This window comes from Poecilia mexicana, unplaced genomic scaffold (assembly GCF_051168715.1).
Source record: "Poecilia mexicana isolate PSO_F unplaced genomic scaffold, ASM5116871v1 scaffold_4, whole genome shotgun sequence".
NCBI lineage: Eukaryota > Metazoa > Chordata > Actinopteri > Cyprinodontiformes > Poeciliidae > Poecilia > Poecilia mexicana.
This window is the reverse complement of record NW_028263373.1, coordinates 22,444,318-22,469,158: the sequence shown is the minus strand read 5'-3', so window position 1 is coordinate 22,469,158 and position 24,841 is coordinate 22,444,318. Positions and strand designations below refer to the sequence as shown.

General features: G+C 38.5%; 1 protein-coding gene across 2 annotated transcripts in view; it reads left to right on the top strand.

Annotated features, from left to right (window-relative positions):
- Positions 1–24,841, top strand: part of dennd1b (DENN/MADD domain containing 1B) — a 138,473-nt gene that overhangs the window by 100,848 nt on the left and 12,784 nt on the right. For both annotated transcript variants that reach the window (XM_014999583.2, XM_014999582.2), the window contains 6 exons: positions 1,843–1,944; positions 9,015–9,105; positions 11,710–11,750; positions 14,696–14,731; positions 15,105–15,161; positions 17,823–17,912. In XM_014999583.2, coding sequence (XP_014855069.2) covers positions 1,843–1,944; positions 9,015–9,105; positions 11,710–11,750; positions 14,696–14,731; positions 15,105–15,161; positions 17,823–17,912 — 417 coding nt within the window. The remainder of the gene's footprint in view (positions 1–1,842; positions 1,945–9,014; positions 9,106–11,709; positions 11,751–14,695; positions 14,732–15,104; positions 15,162–17,822; positions 17,913–24,841) is intronic.

The window sequence follows — 24,841 nt, the reverse complement described above, 5'->3', positions numbered from 1 at the left end:
CTTTCTTGGCACCCTTGCTTAAGATGTGTTAAAAATCTTTTAAAAATGTTGGTTTTTACCACAGGAACAGATTTACACTCAAACAAGTGAGCTTTAAAATCTTTGTGTCTTTTCTCTGCTGCAAAGTTCAATTCAGTTTACTTGTATGACGCCAATTCACAAAAAATGTCTTCATGAGGACCTTTTCAAAAAAGTAATTTCAATTCAATCCCACATACATTCCATTTAATCCTACTTATCAAATCGTGCCTTAAGCTCAGTTTACTAGTCATTTCCTCCTCCTGGACGAACATGTAGCGACAGCAGATAATCGCTTGTGTTGTGTCATTGACTTTACAGGAATCCCTCATGCCGTGCATCATGCATTTAGTGATAGTGGAGAGGAAAAACTCCCCTTTAACAGGAAGAAACCTCCAGCAGAACCAGAGCCTGACTCTGTACGAGTGGCCATCTGCCACAGACATTTCTAAATGAAATGTAAAAAATTAAATGTTAAGGAGAACGTAAGCGGTCATTTGGCCTTGCTTGTCATAAAAGATTTGAATAATTGCTTTCATTGTCACTGAAAAATAACTGGCACATTAAGGAAAGGATATATTTTATTTGTGGCTGATCTGTAACTTATAAAAGAGCAACACTCATTTGCTTAGCTGGATGACATGGTTTCTTTACCATTTTCAAAAAGGGAAATTATGTCAAAAAATATTGTTTTCCTTCTCAACTTCCCAGTGTGATCTCATCAGGAAGAATATTGTAAAGAATCGGTGGTCCAGCAAAAAAAGTTTAATATTCTCCGGTTTTCAGTCTCTTACTGTGGTGTGACCAGAACAGCTCTGACTGAGCTGTCAGCCAGAGGCAGGAAGTGTCTCTGTGACAAAAGAATTAGGACACGTCATTACACTTACACTTCTTCTTTAAAATGTTCAGGTATGGATTTCTAACACAGATATATATTATGTTTCAGCAGAAGAGTGTCTTAATTGCATTTAAACAACAAAGTTGAGCCTTTTCATTCATTAAATAAAATGTAACAATAAAACTGGTAGTTTGGGGAAAAAGTTAGGACACCCTAATCGCTACCCTCTTAGTTGAAAAATCTTTTTGCTTTTAAAACTTTTCACGATTTAACTGGAGCTGCGTTCTTGTGAAGTAATTTGGGCCACTGGTATCATTTTCCCATCCTTGAAAATGAGGTTACTCTCCACTGTTGTTCAGCTGTTTACATGAGCCACATTGCGCTCGTAGCCTTGAACAGACAAAGCTCATTGTTTTCACTGCACAGGAATTTAGAGCATCGTTGAAATGTGTGAGAGTTATGTTAATTATAAGATAACATGAATTAGAATTGACTGGAGGGCAGCGTGTGATTGGCCCGGAGTGGTTCTGTTGTCATCCTCTGTGTCTATAGCTCACAGGCCAACAGACATGATGTAAGAAATGGTAATAATGTGATAATGTGTTTATATGGAGGACTGGGAAGTTTAGTGGGACACCGTCATCTGGTCCAGCGCAGCTCATATGAGCGCAGCCAGGGGAAACGGTTGAAAGGGGACTGTTTTCAATTTCTTTAAAAACTTAAACTTCTTGTTTCCTTTCTGTTTCAGTATTACTTGAATATTCTACTTGTTTCTCACTAATGAAGAAATCAGCTGAAATACTCCCAAAGCAAAGCGGATATCCAGTTCCTTCCACACTGTCGCGTTGTAACCACAAACTTTCATTAATTTTATTTGTAGTGAGGCCAGGATTCAGCAACCTTTGCAACTCAAGAAGCCAATTTTTGTCTTCTGTGGCTACAAAATAAAACGTGTATTTAGCAAAATGAAACATTTCTCTCTGCAGGGAGAACCAATCACCTTCTGCGAGGAGAGTTTTGCCAACCATCGCTCGAGTACGATGAAGAACTTCCTGTCCATGGCTGTCAACCTGCAGCTCTTTAAACAGGTACAGACAGCTGTGCATGTTTGCCTCTGTTCAACTGGCACTCTTTTCTGCATGTTGGAGATAACAAAATTGGTGCAATCTTTTAAAAATAACAAAAAAAAAATGTGGGAGTTAAGTTTGTTTTCTGTTCTACAATTTAATCTGTGTGAAAAGGGCAGATTTTTCATCGTTCTTGCTTATCATTTCCTTCTGTCACAGTTACTTATACAGTGTATCTTGGTGTAGCGTATCTAAAGAACACACAAGTAAAAAAAAAAAAAACAGGACATATTTAGTGGCCATCTAGGAACTGCACTTTTGTTAGCAAGCCCAACAAAAAACCTTAAGCGGGTTTTTTGTTGGGAAGTGATTGTTACAGATGGACGCCGTCTCTCAGCAAACTGTCAGCTGCTCAGGGTTGGCGGTTAGTATCTTGACAGTTCAGTTGTTCAGAATGAGGAGGAATTTAGAAGAGCAAAGCCCGGATTATGGACGGTTACTGACCCTTTCAAACTGTTTACGGTCATTATCGCCATGCTCAGATTTTAATGTTTCTCTGTTTATTCAGTTTTTATCTTCAGTACAAACAAAAGTGATAAATTAGGGCTGCAGAGTCCACTGACTGTATAAAACCATAACAAGTTTGCATTCTGTCCTCAACATGTTTGTGCCAGTCTTTGAAAGCACAGAAAGCTCATGCCAGACTGTAACGTTTCTCCTCTGTGGTGCTCAGTGTCTTGTCTGTTCAAGGATGTATTCTCTATTCATGTGTGGTTTGTTTTAAAAACAAACAAAAAAAAAATCACTCATGTATACTTAATGTTTTCCCTCCAAGTCCCTTCAGTAATGCTAAACTTAGCGAAGCTAGAACTAGAGGAAAGGCACCTCTGGCTTTCCTCTCGCTCGTTTTCCCCTCACCTCTTTGTGCTCTCTGACCCATGATAGTTGTGTGATTTCCCCTCGAGAGTACAGAACAGCGGCCCTCAATCAGCCTTTTGTTTCTCTGGACACCCTGTTCATAATTTTCCCAGGCAGAGGAGATAGTGAGCATCAGTTCAAAGCCTCCTCCGGGCCGGCTGCCTCCTCAAGCGGTAGCATTGGGAAACAGGTCCTTATCTCCTCCTCCTCCCCCTCTCGAGAGCAGGGGATGGGGTGAGCTTATCTGCTCCACTCCTCTTTCTGCTAAAGTGAGCGGGGCCAGTGGTTTTGCCCGAGCGATGCTCTGACCATGACCCACATCCGCTCAGAAACACACATGCAGTGCTTCTCTTGCATGGCCACACACATGCACGCATAAATTTTTATATTGATAGGTACATGCTGTGGGAATGAAGATGTCTTGGTCAGTAGTTTCTTATTCAATAGTTTTATCTCAGCTACTTTTGTGTCTTGGCCAATATTTCTCCTTATCCTGTTTCCAGACACATGGTCTACATACTGACAAACACACAGGTAACGGAAACAAAAACCAAGACAGAAGAAAATTGGTCTTCTATTTGAAACGCCAAACTTGACCATTGGTGCAAAGCAAAATGACCATTCAAGATAAAAGTAATGATTGCAGCTTTTGCAGCTCGAGTTTGAGTTCATAATGCAAAGATTTGTCTGGTGATTCATACAGTGAGGAATAGGAAATCAGTTCCTTGTTGTCTGAGTTGCAGTACATTGGAGACCCATTAAGCTGGCGTTCTGCTGGGACTTCCGTGTCTTTAGTCGAGTCCATCCTACCGTTTTTCAAATGACCACACTGTTGTTTAATACACTAAAATTATGTCAACATTCATATAGATATTGCAATCTGTGCTCCTGTTCTAATCTGCATTGGTAAACAGGACGTATTATGCAAAATTCTCATTTTGCATGATTTTGTATTTCCTTTTGGGTTTCTACTGCTTATAATAACAGGCCAAGTGCTTAGAAAACCCTGGCTATACGTCAGTTTTTTGGTGTCTGGGAAATGAGCCGCTTCAAAAACTGCCTGATTGTTAAGTCACATTTAAAAGGCACTGCCTCGTTACCTAGCAACCCCAGCCAAGCCAAACGCTGTCACCTAGCAACCCAAGCTGTTTGGTCAGCTGGTTTTACTGCTGTGTGTGCTGTTCATTGGCTGCTGGAGAAGACGGGTGTTTTGTTGTTGACTTACCTTCCAGAAACCACTTGCTGCATTGTAGTTAGTTGTGCAGGAGGCTCTATTTCTGCTTTTCAAAGATGTAAGGTTGTATAATTTGTGCACCTGTTTGCAGCCATGTTCACATGAGAGTGTTAATGTTTAGCTGGGAGGGCGTGGCCAACAGCAGCTTATTTAAAGCGGCAAGATGCCCTAAAACACTCTGGAAGGAGCTCAAAATAGTCTGAACTGAACAAACTAAAATCTCATCATCTATGAATGTTTTTGTGCAAAAAATGTTTCAAACATTTGATCCAAGTCCTACAATTAAGACAGTCCTACCAAATACATAGAAAATATAAATGGACTTTTGATTTTGAAGAAATTAATAATTAAATCTCTGACATGTTATTTCTCCAACTATTGTGGCATTTAGCAAATAGAAATAATTTGATCACGCTAGCTGATCAAATTAGAGAAGCTTGCTCCGATTTAACTTCAGAAAGTGAAAAAGCTGTCTGTTGGTGTATGCAAACTTCTGGTTTCAACTGTATTTTTATTTTGAAGGTCTGCAGGTTTGTTGGGTTTTATGCACTTTGAAAATAGAACAGTTTCGACAAATGTTGCATTGCACAAAGCTTTAGTAAATCTTGTTTCAGTCTCATATTTAATAGATTTTATCTGTTTTCATTTCAATAATTTACCCCGCTCTCTAGTGGAACTCCATACATCTTGAATAAAATCAAATTCACTGTAAATTATTCATTTATTTATTCTTAAAACAATACCCAAAGTCTGGGATTTTATACTCTTGGCCTTACTGATTTTAAACCTTCAAAATTTAAACCATACTGTTGGACTCTGTTGACCTCAGTCCACATTAAACAGTCCAAACCACATGTGAATACCTCTGAAGTGTTACCTGAGGTGGAGGTGTTACCATATCTTAGCAGGAAATTGCTTTTCTACATGTACTTTTTTGATTGATTGCAAGTGTTTTTCACTCCCTTTAAATTACCCGTTTAAGTAACAGTCCCCTCATTTGAGCAGCACGGAGCTGTTAATCTAAATCTGCAGCACATTGTGAATAATTGGAGAGTTAAATTGCTCAGTTAACTGAAAGAGTTTGTCTTTTTACAAGACAAATTTTACTTACATCTTACAATGCAGTACACCTGGTTACATTAATGTTAGAGAGCATATGCTTAAATTACCATTGTTCTTATGAGTTTATATGACCTTTAAAGCGATAATAAAAAAAGAGCATATTGGAGTGGTGTGCTGAAAGCAAACCAGAACTTAAACCATAAATAATTTTATCTTTTTTTTCTGAGTAATAGTCTTTTCACTAATCCTAAAATACACACACAGAGGCCACATGCTTCTTAAAATGTCACATATTCACCTTCTTGCACACACAGGCTCTTTTTTTCTTCCTCCACTCGGTCAAGCAGTCCATCTTTGTTCAGAACAGAACAAGTGGGAGAAGTCTTCAGAAGGAATGCGGGGGAACATCTGTCAACATTAACCTGCTTCCTATCAACCGTCTCCAGCTCCTGCACTCACTCAGGCTCTCAAGCACACTTCGATTGTCATGTGGATATTATGCAAACAGAGAAGGAGTAAATTAACCCTTTTCTTCTTGTTGCAAGAGCCTGAAGGGGCACTTGTACCCAGATGGTTTACTGCCAGTAGTCTTCTATATGTATATTTATTCAGTTTTGGTGTATATGAGCAGAATTGCCAAGGCAGTATTGGAAAGAGTTGCTGAAAATAGCAAAGCCAATTTTTACATAAATCTTGGATCTCTTAATGCATTTCCTCCATAAAGTATAGAGTTAACAAGCATGTAGCACCACTGAACAGATTTTAGTACTGCCGATTTCAAATGTTTCCATCCGCGCCTCATGAGATTTTGAGGTTTTTTTTTTCCTGTGTGCTTGATTGACATCTCTCCTAACATATCTTGCAGTGTCAACAGGAAGTGTTTGGACTCCTTTTAGGCTCTACATTCATGTCGCTCTAAATGAACTTCTGTCGATTCTTCATTTCTGGCTATGCAAACTAGAGGCCAAACAAACTGAGGCAAAAGCTACCAAGTTAAAACAAAGTCCCTTTACAACATGTAATGAAGATTGATTTTGTTAAATTCACAACCTTTGCATGGATTTGTAATTGCAATTGCCAAAGCAACTTTTTTAACAAATTAACAGTTTGTAAGGGTGCTATCTTTATGTTTCTGTGTAAATTTGGACATTTTTGTGTACATTTGTTTAATGTCAGATCTGGCCTCCTTAAGTTGAACAGTGTCTACTCCAATTGAATTTTCCTATTGGTTATAACAGCACAGCTTGGTTAGCATTTATGTTGCAGACCCACGTTCGGGTATGAAATCGTCTCACTGGTCAGTTGCTTCACAGGTTGTCGACATATTTGTAACAGGAAAAAGTCTCTAAATTAGTTGCTAGTCACTTTAAAAAAATACTACAGGGATCTAAATAATTGCTAAATATAGCGATAAAGTGCATAAGTTGGTAACTGTTCTTCCTTTGTCCTGTCCTGCTCCACATTTGGCCACGCCCCTCAATGTATCTTGACTCCGCCCACCTTGGTGGAATTTTTTTCTAAATTTGTTTGGGGGCAGAGTTTTGCTTTCACAGCATGACTTTGTAGAATATAACCTTAATTTTATCTTAAACTTTAGCCTTAAGGTAATATTAATGAGCTTCTAAGGGAGAGAATGCCACTCCGGTGCCTTGCAGACGTAGCAATACGCCTTGAATCTTTTCACAAACATCATTTTGTGCTAGAAGTGCTAGAATAATAGTACACGGTTTTTATTTCTGTTTTTATTTTTTCTTTCAAAATAAAAATATGAAAAGTTTGGTGTGCATTGCTACAGATTAGGGATGAAGTTTCGGACAAGTTTAAAAGCAGTGCTAAGCTACGCAACAAGCTTTGAACATCTGATGGAGTTTAATGCGCCATCCGAAAAAGGAAGTACTGAACTACGAACTGATAATCTGACAGGTTGAGCCAGCATGGCTTCAATCAACAGATCCATTGTAACTCTTCAGATTCTTGCCTCAAATTGGAGAATTTGTTCAAAGATAATAGTTGTAGCATGCACAGCTAACAGCAAGCTATTTTGCAAGAGAAATGTAGAGATATTGAATCGTATTTTCCTTCCATTTTACAATTAAAGACAGTGAGATGCGTTGAATTTTGTGGCTGTTAGGTGAGAAAAAGTTAAATAGATCTGAAAACTGCAATATTCTAAAATCATCTGTATTTTGTGTTAATAAATCTGACCCCAATTTGGTCTTAAAATTTTAAGTGCTTTTTCTTCTCTCTCTAAAAACAGAGAAAATGACTTTCTCCCCTTTGTTTCTGCTCATGCAGATGTAACAGATGTTTTTTTTTTTTTTTTAGTGGTGGTTTACATGTTTGTGATCACAGCCTGCCATTGTTGAGTAATGTCCAATTAAGGCCCACAGCAAGGCAGGTAATCTGGCCGGGGTTTGAGTGGGGGTGCAGGGTGTTTAAGTGGAGGCTCGGGCGAGGTGATGATTTGGGTTGATTATCTCCGCTAATTGGACCAGCCATGTAGCGGAGCAGCCGATGGAGTCTGCAGTCTCACCTCTCATTAAAATGATCTAATGATTAGTTTCCAGCTCTCCTGACCAGAGGAGCGGGTAGCCGTGTCGGTCGCTAGTTAGCAGGCTGTCCCTGAGGACATGCACCCAAGAACAGGCTGTACTGGTGTTACACTGCGGACGTGCTAACACAAGGGGGAGGAGTAGGATTGTTGCATTAACAAAAAAGAAAAAAAAGTGGTCTGACAATATGTTGCTGTCAAGTTTTTGTATTATTATTCTTGAAAGACTATAGTGCCATTTGTTAGTTATTAAAAAAGTTAAATAGGGTTTGGAAGGTTGAAGGTTTATCTCGCTAATTAATGACATCAGTTAAAAAAGTTTGCCTTGAAAACACAGGTGGACTTTTTGCATAAATTGTAATTATTTTCATTATGATGTTGCATCATTTTTACCAGTTTTTCCACCTACTTAGACAAAAAAACATGGATACAACTGAACATATTTCTGCATATGCTTCAAGTGTCAAAGATATTAAAATATAAATATAGTCATATGTATGTATATGACTTCTGAAAGTTAACTTTTCTGTTTTTCTAAGGTAAGGGACTTTGTTTTTATTCAGAGTTTATAAAAATGCTGGACGATGTATTACCCATTTTCCCAGAGCATTATTAGTATGTAATATATTGAGACATTACCACTAAAGGGGAACATGGACTCGGTTAACATGGGGATTCCTATGATTGTTTATTAAATTAGGAAGCTCTTCATTGTTAATAACTATGTAAAAGCATTGTATTAAAATCCAGCTTTGACAGGATATACAGTTAAACTACTCCTGGTGTGGCAGCAGATTCTTTATAATGGTCCAAAATGCTCTAAAGAGGTTCTGATGTGTTTGAAACTGTTATCTCTCTCCTCTGTTTTGATTTAATCAGCAAGCAAACTCTTATCGCTTTTTTATCCGAAGAATGCACTTAGTTTATTAATTTAACTCGATGAGTGTTTGTTATTGTTTATTTTGTGACATATTAATGTGCTGTTTGTCACTGAGCTAATAAAACGTGCAGCTGTCTCGGCTGTTAAGTGCTTATTTATGACGTGGAGTTTAGTGGGCTCCGTGTTACAAAGGGAGGAAATGAAACTTCCTCATGTCTCAGACAGTGTGCAGAATTTAGACTGCAGCTCTAATCCCTCATCTGCTCCATATTAACAAATCCCTATTACCTGGAAACCCACCTAATCTCTGGATGTAGTTTCCTTCAGGTAGGATTAATAACACCCCTCTGAGGCTCAAGTGTTTGAATCTGTGTATATGTGAGTGTGCCCCCTCTCCCGCTTCCCCTCCACTCCTTTAATAAGCATGTTGTAATTTATGGTTGCAGTTCATCGACGGACGGCTGGCCAAATTAAACGCAGGCCGCGGCTTCACCGATGTGTTTGAAGAAGAGATCACAGAGGGGGGCTTCTGTGGAAGTGAGTAGTGCCAGACTTGTCTGCCAATAAGATTAACTGTATTTATTTTTCATATTTATTGCACCTCATTGATGCTGCTGTGCTATTGTTCATGTGAAGCACAGGGAGGGGAAGAAAAATAAACCAAAAGAGTTATGTTTAACACTTCTACTGCAGTAGAAATTGTGTTTTCAACCAAGTAAAGCTTTACGTGTTTAAAAAAAAAATTTAAATAAATATGTAAAACCCATTAAGATGCTTGAGTTAGCATCGTGAGCTACAAATGTCTTAAAATCAACTCCTGGTTTGTCAGTCGTGTTGCTCAAAACTCTCAGTTCTGACACCAGAAATGTGAAAATGAACAGACCCTCTATCACTGACTTAATTAGCTAAAAACAATGCCACTGTAAATTTGCCACAAACTTCTCAGTTTATCCTAAGAAGCTCCTGGAAATCTTGGCTCTTTTTGGGAAAGAAGAAGTTGAAATGACAGAGCTGATCTTGAGTCTTTTGTAACATGCTCAAGATCAGCGTGTTATTGCCGTATATGCATGTACATACCTGCATATCTGAATAAAGTAGTTTTTTAAGAAAAGGGTATTTTAATTAACTTACTGAGTTGAAAAATTTAAACACAGTGACATATTTAAATAATTATGGCTTGCAACTCATGAAAGCCCAACATTCTAATTTAAGAAAGTTAATATTTCACATAAAACCAAAGGAAACATGTTTTTAATTCAGAACTGTCAGCCTACTGAAGGTTTGCTCTTGTACTATGAAGTATATGCACTGAACACTTTTTCATGAATTACAGTATGAATGCTCTTTGACTTTAAAAAGGCCCAGATTGCTACATATTGAAAGGGTTTTGCTTCACAATCCTCTCAAAGCTGTAGTTATATAACAGTTATCATCTACAAGACTTTTTCCTTCCACTTAACTTTTCATTTAACTACTTTGATACATCACTAAGTGAGGACCTAGTTTTTCTATCAGTGACTGTTTTTATTTTCTTTCTCCTCTGAGATATCATTGACTCAGCTGGATAGATTTCAAGTCAGCCAAAAATGTTCAGTACAGCTTCATTTTTCCAACATCTGGTGACATGAAGATACAGACCAACAAGTTTTGGCTCCTGGCCTTTGTCACAGGATCATCAGGATGACCATATTATAAAACATCTACATGTATCACTCTGCTACAGTTTCACTTTCTGCATTTAAATTAAAGAAATCGGTTAACTTTTCAATGATATTCTAATATGTGGGCTTGTGGCTGGATTGTATTTCTGCTTCACATTTCTACGGTGTATGAAGATGCATGGCTTTGAGTAAACAGCACTTCTGCATCATCTCTGTACGCATAAAGCATATGTAAATGTATGTTCCCAATAATAATCGTACCCAATGTAATGCTGCGCTTTGAAAATGTCATGCCTGCCCCGACAGCTGGAGGAATCCTTGACTACAAGTTCAGTATTCAATGCCAAGCTGAAAGCCAAAGCAGAAATGTGTGAGGTTTCTCTCTTTGAGAGCATGACTTGGTGGATTTCGTGGAAACTGGCAAGAAAGGAAAACCGTGTTAAATTTTAGTACAAGAATGAAAAATGCATCTGAAAACTAAAATAAAACATTGCCCTTGATCGCATGGCCTTTCAGAGTTTCCTTTCAGATTCCTGTTTGAATTCAGAATCAAAATTTTATCTCATGCTGACAACAAAGAGGCGCAGTTATCAGAAAAATCCTTTTCTATGAAACTGAAAAAGAAGTTTAAGGGAAAATCCTAGCAAAATCTTTATCTGTCTTCATTTTCCATATTTTGATTTATAATGTAACAGTTGTGTTGTCCCTGTACAGCTAAGTACGGAAATGTTTGGATGTAATTTTCTTTTTTGCTTCTTAAATAAAAAACTGAAGGTGTGCACCAAAAGAAACTGAAAGCAAAGCACCACAACCCAGTGGTTTGGTTTTCTAAAAGATTCTTAAAGCCTTAGAGGATTCTCAACAAAATGTCATAATGCAACTTTTATGGTTGCCACAATTTGTGTTAAGTTTTAACTCCCAAAGGTGAAGGTTTACCAAACATTTATTTTATTCTTACTTTTTCACACTTTGACTTTTGTGATCATCCAAAACATCAAACAATGATAAACCACAGAAACACAAAAAAGTGTTTCAAATGATGTGTGTTTTTTTTTTTTCAAATCACAAACACATTGTGGAAGTTATGAAGTTTAGGGGGAAATTTCTTCCACATAGAGCCTGGTTGGCTTGGATATTTATTCTTCTTTAATAAAGGCAATCATAGTTTGAAAACTGCATTGTGTATTTACTTGTCTTTGGATGGTGTTCATATTTGTTTGACGACCTTTTTTGTCAAACAAATATGTGGCAAAAAAGAACAATTAATATTAAAAATATAAGAGCTGAATGTTCTTTCACAGCTCTGTAAGTCATTCAGTCCTGATACCTTTTTAAACTATAGTTTATTTAGGATTGTTTTTCTGGGTCTGAGTGTTGCTCATAGTGATTTATAATGTTGCTTTTGAATCATCCTGAAAACAGCGAGCTTCTGATGAAACGGTGATTAATTCATATCCCTGGTTTTCCCTCGTCTCCTCAGGTAATTCAAGGTCCTACCAGCAGTGGATGCACACTGTGAAGGTATTTACACAACGTCCTGTACAGCATCCAGCTTCTCTCGCCGGGATCCTTGTGTTTCATTTTTATTCTCCACTTATATTTAATTGAAGGCCTGATTGACACAGCTCAGTGTTTGAAGTCTTGCTGTTGCCTTTGGAATGAAGGGGTTGCCTGAACGTACAGATCCAGCTGGAGTGTGTGTGTGTGTGTGTGTGTGTAGCGGCGCGTGCAGCAGGACACTGGATACAGACAGGGAGGAAGACAGAAGCGATTTGACGTGACAAGACGTCCTCCGACATGACATGTTGATCTGGCAGCAAACACAGGCGTTACGCCGCTGAACCAGCCCAAGAACATACATCTCTTCCTCCTTCATCTCTTTTGGGCCCTTCCCTCATATCCTTTCCTTCCCTTATCTATCTGTCTTTATCTCTCTCCCCCTTTTCATCTCTGTCACCCCTCCCCCCCGATTCCTCCCCCGTCTCTCACCCTTCCCATCTCCCCACGCCGTCAGCTAAGGCTGAATTAGTTCTCTAGAGTGCTCTTCAAAGGTTTGTTAAAGTTCACATTTCCTGACTGACGGGGATCTATGAGAGAGGCCTTCACCTCGGCCCCTCTCCTCCTCTCTTTCTGCCAACTTCTGAAACGCTGTCTGCCATTTACTCTGTTTAGCCGTTTAGTCGGCGTTTTGTGCTTACACTAAAGACCAAACTGAGAAGAAAACGGCAACTCTGAGAGAAAAGAAGAAAGACACTGAGAGAAACAGATTGGGCACCATAATGTCAGCCTTCCTAACTCAGAGGATGAAATACATTCCCCTCCGTAACTCCTCTAGGCTTCTTTTTAATAAAAAGCTCTTGAATGCTGTGAATTGCTTAGTTTATGCTAGTTTATCAGCACCATTTTCTGCTGTTCCTGCAATATGACTGAGCGATGCAGAGGTTTGCAGGAATTTTCAAAATATCTGATAATTTCATTGGTCAGAGTTTAGCTTGGAATAATTTTGGCTTTTTATCTTAGAAGGCTGTGACACCGACACTAAATTCACTCTGCAAACTAACTATTAAATACTCTGTAGGATGTTTAATGACTGGACGATTAAGCTTTCAATTTAATCAAGCTCATGAAAGTCCAACACTTATCAGGAGTTTAAGCAAATCAGTTCTGGAGGTTGAAATTGTATTTCTGATGCCTGACATTAACCTGAAGGGGAGGAGGAGCCACCTTTTAATCCATCAGTGAACTTAGAAAGAGCCTCATATTGGGTCGTTTTCTTTCTCTGAATCCTATTCCAGGTTTTCATCTGTCCATCTCAGCTTGAGACATAACTGGCTTTTTCTTGTCCAACATTTGTATTTTTTAAAAGCAAGATTCTCCAGAGTTTGTGCTTCTTGTAAATATGTTTACTGACTGAAAAAAGGATTAATCTTCTGTTTTGGTATTTTGGATAAAAATGAAAATAAACTTTTAGGTTTTTTTGATATTTGACTTGTTAATCAAAAGAAAATTGGCCAATTTTTAATCCCTTTCTAGATGATTAGTGCCTCGCTGCTGCTATTTTTTTGTATTTGATATTTTGCTTCTGACAAAACCTTTCTCAAACCCAGTTTATCAGATCCACTATAAGTGCAGATTAATTCAAATAAAAACAGGAACGTTTCTGCACCAACATCCTGTTTTTTGGCTTTTAAAGCAGATATCTCTCTATGTTGATGAGCCTTAAATACATTCAAGCCGTTTAGTCGGCATGTCATCCTGGACTCAAAAATCATTTTGAATCATTTTATTAGTTTGTATCTCTGGAACATGTTTGACTCAACTCCACCTCCCGCATTGTGTATCAGGTGGCAAATAGTCATCTATGTTTTTGATTGTGTTTGTAAATCATGGTCACACTGTGAGAATAAAGTTTTCAGATCTTTTGAAAACTTTATTTTCAAGTTTCATGTGGGTTTCACACTTTTCAGGATTCCAACTCATTTAATGGTCAGTTTGGAAGATCATTTCAAAACACAATCCAGCCCCTCATTTACAGTGAAATGAAACTTTAGTCACCTTTAGGAAACATTATAAAACTTAAACATGAGCGTGTTAAGTTGATTTGTTCAGTGGAACCATTTTTCTAGTAATAATAATGCAGCAGAAGTACTTTTCCTTACCCATTTAGACTTTAATTAGTGCCTTTCTGCCAATAGAGGAATCTAAATGTCACACAGGGGAACTCAGCTGGCTCATGTAACATTTGAGATATCCTATTTATCGAATGTTTCAGACTCAGATACTTTCCAGTTTTAATTCATGATAAAATGTGTTTTTCTAAATGAAGCCATAACAGATTTTTGTGTTTAGTAATTATCACCAGAAAACATATTTTTATATATTTTTTTTTGTCTTGGTAAAATGACCTTTTGCATGTTGTTAACAATAGCTAACTGGGTCTTTTTATCGGCTGAGCTCACCTTGGATGAGCCATATGAGCACAGACATTTTCCTCTCTACATGCACTAATAGGTGCAGCTGCAGGCTTTAGTCAGTTTGATTCAGCACAACTTCAAAGTTTTCCAAAGCCCATTTCAGTGTCCGTTGGTTTGTAGTTTAGGCTGTTAAAGATGCAGTATGTAACTTTTAAAAAAGTATGTTCTGGGGGGGTTTTGTCTAACATACTTGTTGAAACTGTCACCACATCATGACAGTTTAATACGAGACAGATCCACTATTGTCGTCTGAAGCAATGCACCGCTCCAAGTCAGAAATAACCAATCAGAGCCAGGTTGGTGTCTGAGCGCTGTCAATCAGGCCTGCGCACGTGTTGCGATGTCTTATGTCTTGTGTGACGACACTAAAAGTAATAAAATCCATAACATCCCTTAAAATCCCCTATTTTTGTCCATGTATGAAAGCCTGGTTTTGTGAGTCGATATGTGAAATCTTCAGATCTCTGAATATTGTTTTCTTTTTTGTCACAGAGAGGAGGAGCATTTTTCAACACAGCTGTGTCAAAGGTATTTAATACTTGTTTTTTTTTTTCCAGTTCTAGATTTTTTTTCCACAGAAAGAAGTGGCACTCTTGAATGTTATAATGTATGTTCAAAAACATGTTGATTATAATTGGTAATGTAGCTAAAGAGCATTGTTCACGGCTGGCTGTGGCGTTGTACGCCGTATAATAGGTGGTCAGGGTGCCCTTTCATGTTATCGCCTCCTGTTAGCGAGCGAGGCTCTCTCATCCAGCCTTTTGTCTGCGTGTTTTTGCCACAGGGATCAAAGAATTTCTTGATGTTACACGAAACCAGAGCAGAATGCTAATTCGACATGTTTTGATTAGTAATCTGTCTTTGTGTCTGCGTGTGTTTGTGTGTGTTTCACCCCTCCTAGGCCAAGGTTCATGCCAAGCGGGGCATTCGGGACATTAAGGGCAGACTTAAAGCAAGGGTGAGCCGGCATGCACCTTCACACCTTTCCGACACAGTTTGCGCTGCATGCCAACACACACACACACACACGCACACATGCGTACACAACTTTGTTCAGAGGCACGCAGACAGACACATGCCTCCCTCATAGAAACAGACAGGAAGGCTGCTTTACATGGAGTGTGTGATTCTGACGTAGGGGCCTTTTAATGACTGTTGAAGCCTGCTTAGCGCTTTGTTCGGGGCTGTACATTTTTAACTAGCGCCCCTCTGGCTATGGCCTGTCATGTCATCCGAAACCCCAGCCCTTCTTTCTCTTTTATTGTCTGCATATTTCATCAGTGAGCCTGTGATTTCCTCAAAGCTAATGTAACGAGGTGTATGTTTCCATAAGCCTGATGGATTTGATAAGGCAATAGCAGTTTGATCTGTCAGTGGGAAGCGAGGAGAGAGGGCAATGATGACGAACACGAGGCGTGCGCTTCGTTCTGCACAAACACATTCGGTGGAGGCAAACACAGGTGCAGAAATCTGTTTGATTTTGAAGTTAAGCAGATTTTCATGTTCGTTCAGAGAAATTAATTTGTGATTGCACAGAGTCTCTGCTGCACTTTTTCAATTGGCTCCAGGGATATGAGAGCATGAAGAATGTGTTTAAGGTGCATCATTAATATTCTGTGCTTTTAATCTTTGAAGAAATTTGTTTAAAATATTAAGATAAGCATAGAAATGTCTTGAGAATAGGCTAGGTGATGTGGACTTAGAATTTTAATCACAATATTATGAGGTACTATGTGATATGGTGTATCAGGGCCTTTGTACAAAGGGGAAAAAAATCTGCCAAAAACATCAGAAATTCTTAGAAAAAACAAGGAAAATTCTGAGTTTGAAAAGTCTAAAATTTGCTTGACAAAACAAAGAAAATTTTAGATGAATCTCAGAAATTAAAAAAAAAAAAATTGGGAAAGTTTTTTTCTGGAAAATTTGAGATTTGCCTCAGTACTTTTTTAGTGGAAGCTGCAGTAATTGATTACTCATGAATCAGTTGATAAATCAGTGTTTCCAAATATGAGATCAAGAAGTGAAGCTTTCCTAGTGAGGAGCAGATGGACCCTGTTTAACTCTTGTTGATTATTCTGAAGGGGTTTTCCATTCTTTGGGTTAGAATCTTTTGTTTTTGTGAAAATATCTAAAACTATATCACGTTTGTGCCCTTTTGGCATTTTTGCAGTTCTCTTCCAGAGAACTGCAAAAATGCTGAAACCCTGACTTCCTTCAAATCAAGACTTATAACCCATTGTTTAGAGTTGCCTTTGATTAGAAATAACTGGAGCATAAATTGATCTTAGTCTTTATTCCAATATTTTATGATAATGACTTTTGATGACACTGGCGACCTGTAAAGGTGACCCCGCCTCTCGCCCATTGTCAGCTGGAGATAGGCACCAACACCCCTCCCAATGAGATAAGGGTGTAAGAAAATGAATGCATGGATTTTTGATGATGAAAATATGTTTCTTGTTTTCATATTTTCATCTTGGAAAGCACCTTGAATTGCCTTGTTGCTGAAAAAATTATAATTTTTGTATTATTAATTCAGCAATACAATATTTCACTGTAAGAAGTAGAACTTATCCTATTTAAGTTTCTCACATTAATCTAAAATCGAAGATTAGCTTTGTGTTTGAAATTTTGGGCTTGTTTTTCATGATAAAAAAACAGTTTGAGTAGGTAACATTGTTCACTAGTGAATGAGTTTGGTTTAATGTCCTGTCCTCCTGTAATCCATAGAAACCGTTTCAATTAGCGTTTATTATTTACTTCTCCAAAAACACTAAAAGGCAATAATATTCTCAGGTTTCAGGTTTACTTGGACATTTTAAAGATGTCTGAAAAGTACCAGAATGACTGGAGTAGCGCAGCGCTGCTCCTTCCCAATATTGTTGCTGCACACTGCCAGTCGACTGGCTGAAAGAAAGTCCCTAAGTTTTTTGTGGGGATTTTTTTACGCTTGCAAAAAAACAAATTCAGCTATTTTGACATATTTCCAGTTGGAAAAAATACAATCATAGGTTGAGAACTAAAGTATCTCCACCCTTAACTTTTACTAATGCAGCACTGCTTTTAAACTACAGCTTAAGAAATTTGAATATATTTGCAGCAAAAAAAGAAATTATTTTGTTTAAAATACAGCGAAATGATATGTTTCTTCAAGGTTTTGCTCCAATAATCTTATATTGGCTGATGCCAAACACAGCTCATTTATTTTAAAATTCCATCCATCCATCCCTTGTCTTACACCCTTGTCCCTTAGTGGGGTCGTTAAGGTTGCTGGTGCCCATCTCCAGCTAACGTTCTGGGCGAGATGCAGGGTCACCCTGGACAGGTTCCCAGTCTGTCACAGGGCAACACTTATTTCAAAATGTGACATGTAATAATTTTTTTTAAGGTAAATATTTTTACTTCAGGCTATAAATAAAATATATAAGCAGACTGATCTTTTAACCTGTGAATTAAATGTACTTTACTGGATGATGTGCAACATTTATACAGCTCAGAAATCCACACATTGGTGCTCACACTGATCACTCATTAGACAGAAAGTCTCAGATTTATATTCATCATCTCTCTCTCTCTCGCTCTCGCTCTCTCTCTCTCTCTCTCTCTGTTTCTCTCTCAGGAAGACGAAGAAGACGGGATGACAGTCCGTCCAGGGTCTCCCACCAGCACCAAGAGCCTGTCTCCAAGGAGACTGCAAAAGATGAGACGGGTACGACGTGCACAAACACACACAGTGCTACACACAGTGCTACAGAAGCACATCAGTAAACGAGTTATGCACATTTACACTGCCTGATCACACCACAGCTCAGTTTTCACTTGACCAATATGAATTCAGCCTTCCACTTTTCCACTATTTTCTGTCCACTTTCCTTTCTTGTTGTGATTTTTTTCTCCTTTTTTTTGTAGCTCCAGATCTTTTTTTTTCTTCTCATCACCATCCTACTTCTCCTCTCTCCCCCCTCCTCTCACACTCTGTTGGAAGTACAGCAGTTTGTCAGGGTTCCAAATGTAATCATAAGCATTTTTCCTTCCCTTTCAACGCGCTCGTTGTTGTACACTCAGTGGTTTTCTCTGAACAGCACGGACAGTCGTAGCAACTCATCTGCTGGTCAGCATTTTCTCTGAAGAATTTGCTTGTGCTCCAAAAATGGATTGCAAAAATTTTGTCTTTGTTGTATGCAAAGCTGGCGCTTGATGTGCAAAACACACAATCATCAGTAAAAATACCAGGAAGGATGACATGTTTTCTAGTTTAATTATAACAAACTAATGAAGAAGTTTATTTTTATCATTCTAAAAGTGAACATAAGTTTCATAAGGCAGGGAGTTTCTAATTATGTGAAAGTATTCACACCTGCTGAACTTTTCCAAATTGTGTCACAACCACAAACGGAAATTGATTTTATGTGAAAAATAGTGAATAACAGTGAAGTGAAGAGGATTTCAGGATGTTTTTGAATAAAAATAAAAAATAAAATCTGAAAGAGTAGCGTGCATTTCTGTTGCGTGAATACTTTAAAGAACCAATTTGTGCTGCAATTACAGTTGCAGGTTTTGGGGAAAACATCTCTCTAACATTCTTAAAATCTAGAGAGATTTTTTTTCCACATTCTTCTTCACAAAATAGCTTTAGCTCAGTCATAATTCCTGCTCAGAATTGGTCAATGTTACTTTTTTAAGTCTTGCCACAGACTTTGAATTTGATTTAGATCAGTACTTTGACTAGGCCAATCTGACACATGACTATGCTTTGATAGAAACCGGTGGTCGCCACTTTCAGTCCTCAACAGCCTGCATGTTTCAGATAGGTAGGGTAATTTTATTCATGTAGCACATTTTCAGCAACAAGGCAATTCAAAGTGCTATACATGAATTAGAATGAAATGCAAACAAAACAACAAACCAGAAGAAAGACAAAAAGGTAATTATTGGTTCCCCATGTTTAATAATAGGTAGTCCATAATTAATTAGGGGTTTCTCTGGATTCTTGTTCTGGTAAAGCTGCATGTTGGTTCTCCATGTTTGATTCTTGTTCTGGGTTGTTAAGTAGGTGGTACTTTCTAAGCCTGTTCTAGATTTGTAAACTAATAGGAAGGAGTTTCTCTAAGTCTTATTAAAAGTATAAAGCTAAATGTTGGTCTAAAGTAATAAGTATACCACAGTTTATAAAAGTAGCTAAATGTTGATCTAAGGTAATGAGTGCGCCACAGTTTCCTGAAGTAATAAACTAAGCCGTTTTGTAGATGTGCCACTGATCTACACCATTCCATCCTGGCTCTGTGTTCAGTCTGGTTGTCCTGCTGGAAGGTGAACCTCCACGTTGTTTGCTGCCTCTGACCAGTTTTCTTTCAGAATTGTCTCAAGTCTCTTCACAAACATCACCACAGGATCCTGCTGTCTGCTCAGACTGTTAGTTTTCCTCCACTCAATGTCGCTTAGAAATATCAGTGTGTCTCTCATCTGGCCAGACCTTCTGCCACATGTTTGCTATGTTCCTTACTTAGTTTGTGGGAAACTCCAGAAACAATTAAACGTTCTTTCCAGTCCTCCATAAAAATGGAGTGAACAACTAATAGTTGTCCTTTTGACCCTTTCTTCCTCCCTGCACTGTTTTTCCAGAGTTATCATGTATTTTGGCTGAGATTTTGAACAATGCTCTCCTTTTGCTGTCGGTGGACATGTGTTTGTTAGTAGGTTTGCGATTTTACCACACCCTTTTTGTTTTTCAGCCGTGGTTTTAGCAGAATGCTCACAGCTTTGGGATATTGTTTTATAACCTAGCCCTGCTTTTAATTTTTCCACCGCTAAATCTCTGATCTGTCAGCTCTGGTCTTCATTAAGATATTTTTTTCCACTAATATAATGTAAGAAACTTTTGACATCTTTAGAGACAGGATGTATTTATGCAGGGATTAGATGACACTTAAGTAAACACCATTTATAAATCACCTGATAGCAGTTGTTTACAAAAACTTTTTCTTTAGGGGTATCAAGCATCAGAAGGGATCAGTACAAATGCACACCACACTCTTCAGATTTTTATTCATTCCAAAAATTTAAAGTGATTCTAAAAGAGAATAATTTACACTACGACAAAATCATTTTATTTGGGATAAAATTTCAAGTTGTTAACTGCAGGCTGAGTAGAAATGCAAGATATTTTTGAAAAATTCACAATAATTAATTTCTTTGCGTTTCTCCATCACCTAAAATCCGAATAAAATACTTTAAAATTCGTAGTTGAACCGTTAAAAAATATGTATAAAGGTTAATACTTCCTCAGGGAGCTTTTTGTCGTCTTCCACCTCATAGCTACACCTCTGTGGAGGATTTTCACCTCTCATTTTTAAACACATAAATTGTAAGTGGACTCTGGAAGAAAAAAAAAAAAAGTAACAACAAAAAAAAAAACAACGGATGCCTGCATGCACATGCTGACATTTCGGTCGCAGCCGCGTACGGGTGTGATTAGGAGAGCTTGTGCTGTGTCTAATTAGCGTTGTGTTTCCTGTGTGTGTGATGAGGCTGGAAAGTCTTAGTGTGGGGAAGGTGTGACGGCCGGGGGAGAGAGAGGAGAAGAACGGCAATTAGGGATTTTCTAAAGGCCTCCTCGGACACCCTCCTCCCCCGCCGTTCCCCCTCAGACAAAGACGGCCCGTCGCACACACAGATTGACTGTTAACACACACACACACACACACCAGGCTCAGGATACACACTCACACCCATGTTCATGCCACTGAGGCCTGCTCATTGCCACAGTAACAGGTCCCTGGAGACGGCGGGAGGAGGGACGGTCAGGACGCAGGACGGCGTGTCCCACAGCGTGGCTTTTGTGTGTCTGTTTACATGTAGTCAATCACTCTCTAGTTAATCATACACTCTGACCATTACTGTCTTCTCTTACTGGCCCGCCTCCCTTATTTTACTGGATTAATAATTAAACGCGTCTATATGGAAACTCTTATTAGCTCATCAGGGTTTTTGTGTAAAACATGATAAATGAAAACAAAAACTGTAAATTCAGAAGCCAAGAGGAGCTTCATAATTTATGGTTGTCGGTTTTTATTAACCGTCAAAAGATGGAAACTCCACAAAAATTTCTTTAGAAAATGTTGCAAAATTTATAAATTTGTCTTATTTTCCGGCTTGTCTTTTTTCATGTTTCCACCGAGACTGGAAGCCAAACCCAAATCATTTAGCTAGAGATGGTCTCCAGGTCTTTGTTTTCTGAAAGCACTCCTTTCTATTTTCACCTGTTTATTTCACGGCATATTTACATTTCTGTTTGTGGAAACAGCAATTGTTCCAGCTCTTTGTTTTTCACCTTTTATCCGTAGTTTTTCTCTCTCTTTGAGGCTGACTCCTATACATTGTTGATACTGATGTTCGTTCTGCCCACAACCGTCTTGACCAGGTGTTCTTTCCTCGAGAAATTGATCTCACGAGACCAACACGGTTAAATAAAGGTTAAGTGAAATTACCTGCAAACATCTCCCACTCGGCAAGCTCCCCTTCGCTTGATCAACCTTTTATTCTTCGCTCCATTTATAGGGTCAAATCTCTGTCCATACCATCTGCGAATACTACAATGACAGAGTTTCGTTGCCAAATCTAACAATACCGCTTTAATCTGGCTTTGATTTAAAAGATTGGAAGGCAATAAAACTCAATAAAGAAAATAGTTTTCAGCTGCAAAAAGTGATGAAGTAGAAACCTCAGTTGGAGGAAAACGGGCTTTAACCTGTTTTGGAAATGTATCTAATTTAACTGTTTATTTAAACATGGTAGTTTGAGAAGTACTGAGGCAGTATGTACATATTCTCAGGTATGCATCCTAACTTAAATGTTTTAACTTGACTTTTTTTAGGTTTAATGTGATAGGCCAACACAATGTTGCTCATAATTGTGAAGTTGGAGAAAAAGGTTTAATGGTTTTTGAACTTTTTTTTTTACAAATAATGCTGAAAAATGTTCTCCGCATACACATTCAGTCTCATCAGTACTTTGTAGAAGCTTCAGCTCTTGGTGGTGAAGTTTCTAGCAGTGTTACACCTCTAGAGATGAAAATGTTACCCTTTCTTCTTTACAAAATAACTCAAGCTCAGTCAGGGTTGATGAAGATTTGATGTCGTATCAGTTTTAAAGTCTCATCACAGTTAAAAATGACCACACCATGATGCTGTCGCTGCCTGTAGGTTCAGTTCTGTAGATTTGTGGGTTGACAGATTGTCCAGCCTGAGCTGGGCGTCTCTGCAGCTCCTCCAGAGTCTCCATGCTCTTCTCTGGTTGGTGTATTTGTCTGACACAGTTTCCCCTCTGACCTGTCTGTTGTGTTCCTTGATCTTCATGAATCTCAAGGAGGTTCATTAATTTTCTCCATCAAACCTCTGAGGCTTCATGGAGCAGCGTATTCACACTGAGATTAAAATACTGCGTCTGAATGCAAAAATGCAAGCCACATTTTTTAGATTTTTATTCGTAAAAATCATATTTTTATCTTATTTGCCTTTGTGTTGGTCTATTATTTAAATCATAATTAAATTAAACATGTAAAAAAAAAACTTAAATATACAGGACATTGTATATCCAACTTTTAAACGGCTAGGTGACTTCAGGAAAAGTTTGTCATCAAATAATTAACGACATTCCACATTATTGTAGAAAGCAAAGATTCCTTTTGCATTTTTCGCGTTGTTCATATTTGAAGCCAACATCTCTGCCTGCCTCTTTTTAATTAATCACAGGAAAATACTCAGTTATGAAATTCCTGTTCTGTTTGCTCAGCTAACTCCTGCGCCAAAGTGGAAGCGCCGCTGTCACATGTATCTGGATTTCAGCTGCATCCGGCCGTGTGAGTGATTTGTAACGATCGGTGAGTGTGTCGACGGAGGATGTGGGTGTGAATCCTTTCGTTTGACGGGAGCAGGACTGAATTGGACTCTTGAATTTTTTTTTTATGCATTTCTTCTGGCTCCTTTAGCACCAGATTGCGTTTAATATTTATTTCACTATATGCAGCGTGTTTGCTTGTGTGTTTTATGTGCTTTTGTGATGCAAATAGAAAGTATGTCTGTACCAGAGCCCTTTAATCCAAAGACTACATTGTGCCTGTGTGCTCAGCGTGCACAAACAGGCATGCATTTTGCAGTTTGCCTCAGGTTGGAAGCTGCAGAGTGACAGCTGTTAAGAGCACAGAGGAGAGGTAGAGGTTGGGACAGTGTTATGGACAATGACAGCCAGCAGGCGCGCGGCCGGCCTGAGCCCCAGGCTCACCTGGTGAGGTAGGAGGGATGCCAGCCTGGAGAGCAGCTCGGGGTTCAGGGGAGACCGGGGGGGCTAACACAGATGTAAAACAGGAAAAAGAAATCACAGGTGTTTTTTTTTTTTTTTTTAAAGACTGCTCCGTGTTTGACTGCTCGCCTGAGTTTTTTGTGCCTCGTGTATTCACAGCCTGCAGTGCTTGAGTGTGATTCTCAAGAAATGTAAATTAGGGGCTGAATTTTGTCTTGGAGCTCAAAGATTGATTTCTACACATGTTGCTCATTGAGAGTTCACTGTGTTCAGGCTACACCAAAGAGATGGTCTCTGCAGAAAGTGAATAGATGGTGGATAATTCACACCGTAATAATGAGCTGTAAATTATGGAGCATTGTGTTTGTCGAGTTGAAAATGATATTTTTTAGTATACTTAGCCCAGTTATGATGATAATTTCTAGTATTAATGCTGGATATTTAAATGCATCACAGGTTAGTTTAAGTGCAGTGTCTCTCTCCATAGCTGAGCATGTGTTTTCATGGTTATTTGTATGTGTTTGTTGTCTCCACTTGCTCTGTTCATATTCTCCTCAGAGACTTGCTGCCTTCCTCTCTGGAGCTAAAGTGCCATCTACTGGTGGTTACAAGGTGCTGCACTGATTTACAGACATGGTCATTTCACAGTGAGGGTTTAGTTTGCTCTGACAAAATGAGCATACTGCATTCTCCTCCTTCTTCTTCTATTGCTCCTGTTTAAGGCAGAAAGGAAGCAACGTTTCAGCTGCAGCCAGCTGGACAGAGGAACTGTGAATTTCTCCTCCTGTTATTTCTTTTTTTATTCGTTCTCTTAAAGCAAACAAATAGTTGGCCGTTCAAATGCGAATTCTTTGGTTCTCCCCAACGTTTGTTTGCATTTTACCAGCGTTCCTTCATATGCACTGCCAAGCTGTGAGATCACTGCCCACTCAGAAATACTATATAAAATGTATGTCCAGCTCGTTTTTTGGCCCTGGTGCAGAGAGGCGTAGCTGCTTCACTTCGCCGGTCGCACAGAGAGAAAAGTCGAGTGGAGGGAAAAGTTTGTTTCTCCTGATCAAGCTACTATAATGCATGACCATTTAGAGCAATTTAAATCTAAAGATATATTAGCTTGGATGCATTTCATAGCTTGACGTTCGCAAAAGAACATTTAAAGAGTAGATAAGTGATTTTATTGCAGCTTTCCCTTTTAGATTTATATTGTAGACTTGTAGCACGACTGTTTTTATCAAAATTCACGGATGAGCTCTGATCGGTAATAAGCAGATTTGAACAATCTGATGTGTTTATTTCTATTCATTAAAAAGTTTTAAACAAATCAACCAGCAGTGTGTGCTC